This window comes from Onychomys torridus, unplaced genomic scaffold (genome assembly GCF_903995425.1).
Source record: "Onychomys torridus unplaced genomic scaffold, mOncTor1.1, whole genome shotgun sequence".
In the NCBI taxonomy this organism is placed as follows: Eukaryota; Metazoa; Chordata; class Mammalia; order Rodentia; family Cricetidae; genus Onychomys; species Onychomys torridus.
In genome coordinates this window covers 3,843-6,347 of record NW_023413304.1, presented here as the reverse complement: position 1 = coordinate 6,347, position 2,505 = coordinate 3,843, and the positions used below count along the sequence as shown (strand labels likewise).

At 37.6% G+C, this 2,505-nt stretch overlaps 1 protein-coding gene across 1 annotated transcript; it reads left to right on the top strand.

Moving 5' to 3' along the window:
* Positions 1 to 1,279: 1,279 nt before the first annotated feature.
* LOC118576246 (vomeronasal type-1 receptor 2-like) lies at positions 1,280 to 2,197 on the top strand. Its single transcript, XM_036176566.1, has one exon. It carries the CDS (start codon positions 1,286 to 1,288, stop codon positions 2,195 to 2,197), a length of 912 nt encoding a protein of 303 aa, XP_036032459.1. The 5' UTR covers positions 1,280 to 1,285.
* Positions 2,198 to 2,505: the final 308 nt, after the last annotated feature.

Genomic DNA, 2,505 nt, shown 5'->3' with positions numbered 1-2,505 from the left:
TTTCCCTTCTTGCTAGCAGTCCTGACTTGAGTTTGCTCACAGGTGTATGTGTCTCTGAGGTGTGGCTTATCATAACTGCTAGCTCATAACTCAATATGATGTAATGTGTCACTTGAAATACCATTCTATTACATTTTGTGCTTAAAATTTTTTTTTCTTATCTCAGACCTTTGTGGGGTAAAGACCAAAACACCACAGAGCCCAACCAAAGTCCATATTCAGAGTTTGTATTTAGGAGCCTTGGTGACTGCCTAGAGAGTAACACTTCTCCCAGAGATGCCAGGAATACACTTTACATGGAGCTTGTAAAGGGAAATAATTTAGAAAATCATCATTCTGGCTAGCAATTATCTGGGGAAAACAAAGCACGGAAGCAATTTACAGAATCTAAAATATGTAGTTAGCTGGAGCACTTCAGCCCCTCTATCTAGACTAGGGTCAGGTACATTCCCAAGGTAATTATCATGGAGTGTGTAGAAAAGGGACAGCCAGTTTCAGGTTAAATCTAAGAATCTCCAGTTGAAAAAAAAATAGGAGAACATTTGCACTATCACAAGACTATAGATTTTAGTGGTATTATACATTTCTCATTAATATCTTTAGACTTAAGGTGAGATATACATTAAGAATTACTTTAATAAAGAAAAGTGACCATGATCCATTGAGTATATAGACAACACAAATTGGACTTGGTATTTTTCTTTGTTTTTTTATTTTTTGGGGGGAGATCACAAGGAAGGGAAGGTGGACATGGGATAACAGGGAAGTCACTCTGATCAGGGTACATTATGTGAAACCTCCAAATAATCAATAATAATGTTATGTTTGAAAAAGATATTGCTTTATTTATGTTTTGTGGCTGTTCTTAAAGCTGATTTCATTTACAACATATATTAGTACATTCTGAAAGATTTATGTTCAGTTTGTTTACAGTGCCTGTAATATTTTTCAAATGGGTCAACATCCTATCACCCTGAGTGTTTTGTTTCTAGGAGACTTGATGGCTATTTTTCTACCAACACTTGCATTCTGACATAATAAGAAATTTCAAAGTAACAAACATGGAAAATAACTACTCCTGGCAAAATTTTGGTGGTAAGTTATTTTATGTTATCTAGGCTGGACTTGAGCTCCTGAGTTTCAAGGACTCTTAGGTTTGGTCTCTCTGTAGCTCCATGGGTTAATGGCATCTTTCAACATGCCTGGCTACCATCATTTGCCATAATTCATTTGAACTAAGAAACAGTGTGCCTATATCCATAAAGGTATTGTACTGAATCACAGAATGGATATCTGGATTCTGGCAATCAGAATCATTTTCTTATCACAAACTACCACTGGAATTCTGGGAAATCTCCTTCTTATGTTTGACTACCTAGTACGTTACTACAGAGAATACACATTAAAGCCCACAGATTTGATTCTCATGCACTTAATGGCAGCCAATACCTTAGTTGTTCTCTCTGCAGGAGTACCCCAAACAATGGCAGTTTGGGGTTTGAGGCAGTTCTTCAATGATTTTGCGTGTGACCTCCTACTGTACATTCAAGGATTTGCTCGAAATGTGTCCATTGGCACCACTTGCCTCTTGAGTGTCTTCCAGGCCATGACCCTCAGTCCCGGGAAATCCTGTTGTAATGACAATAAAGTCAGAGCTTCAAAGTACATTAAATGCTCCATTACCCTACTTTGGGTCTTCTACATGGTGATACGGTTCATTTTCCTTGTGCACAAATTTATCAAAATGAATAGCAAAAATATGAAAAGAAGTCAAGATTTTGGATATTGCTCTATTGTAGGGCGTGGTGAAATCAGTGACTCACTCTATGCAGCCCTGGTGATGTGCCCTGAGTCTGTTTTTGCTGTGCTCATCACATGGTCCAGTGCCTCCATGATTGTCATACTCTACAGACATAAGAGGAGGGTTCAACATATCCGCAGCTATCATGGTTCCAGGAGAAACTTCCCTGAGTCCAGAGCGACCCAGAACATTCTTATCCTGTTGTGTACCTTTCTCGCTTTTTATACGCTCTCCACCATTTCACGAGGCTACATTGCTCTGTTGTACAATCAGAGTTGGTGGCTGGTGTACACTTCTCGCCTCACTTCTCTTTGTTTTCCCTGTTTTGTACCATTTGTTATTTTGAGACATTACTCATTTTTGTCTTTATTCAGTATGATATGGTTAAGAAAATAAATTTCTCCTAATTTTATTATAACTATGTAAAATATTACTTTGTCTTGTAATACAAATTTTACTCAATTACCACCTTATGAAATCAACAAAGAAAGTTAAGGTTTACCACCTTGTCTTTATAAGACTAGTCAAATGAGTATGGGAGTTTTGTCAGATGGTTGAATTAGAAGCCTGCATCAACTGATGATCATACTGTATTTTTTGCACTATATTCTTCAACTTTCACATAGTGGATTTTTCCCTTGCCCATATGATGTGCAAAGAAGCCAATAACTTGTTGCCAACAGAGCTGACATTCTTGTGGCTTT

Coding starts and splice junctions, on each gene's coding strand:
- LOC118576246 (XM_036176566.1), top strand. CDS start 1,286: ATGGATATCTGGATTCTGGCAATCAGAATCATTTTCTTATCACAAACT.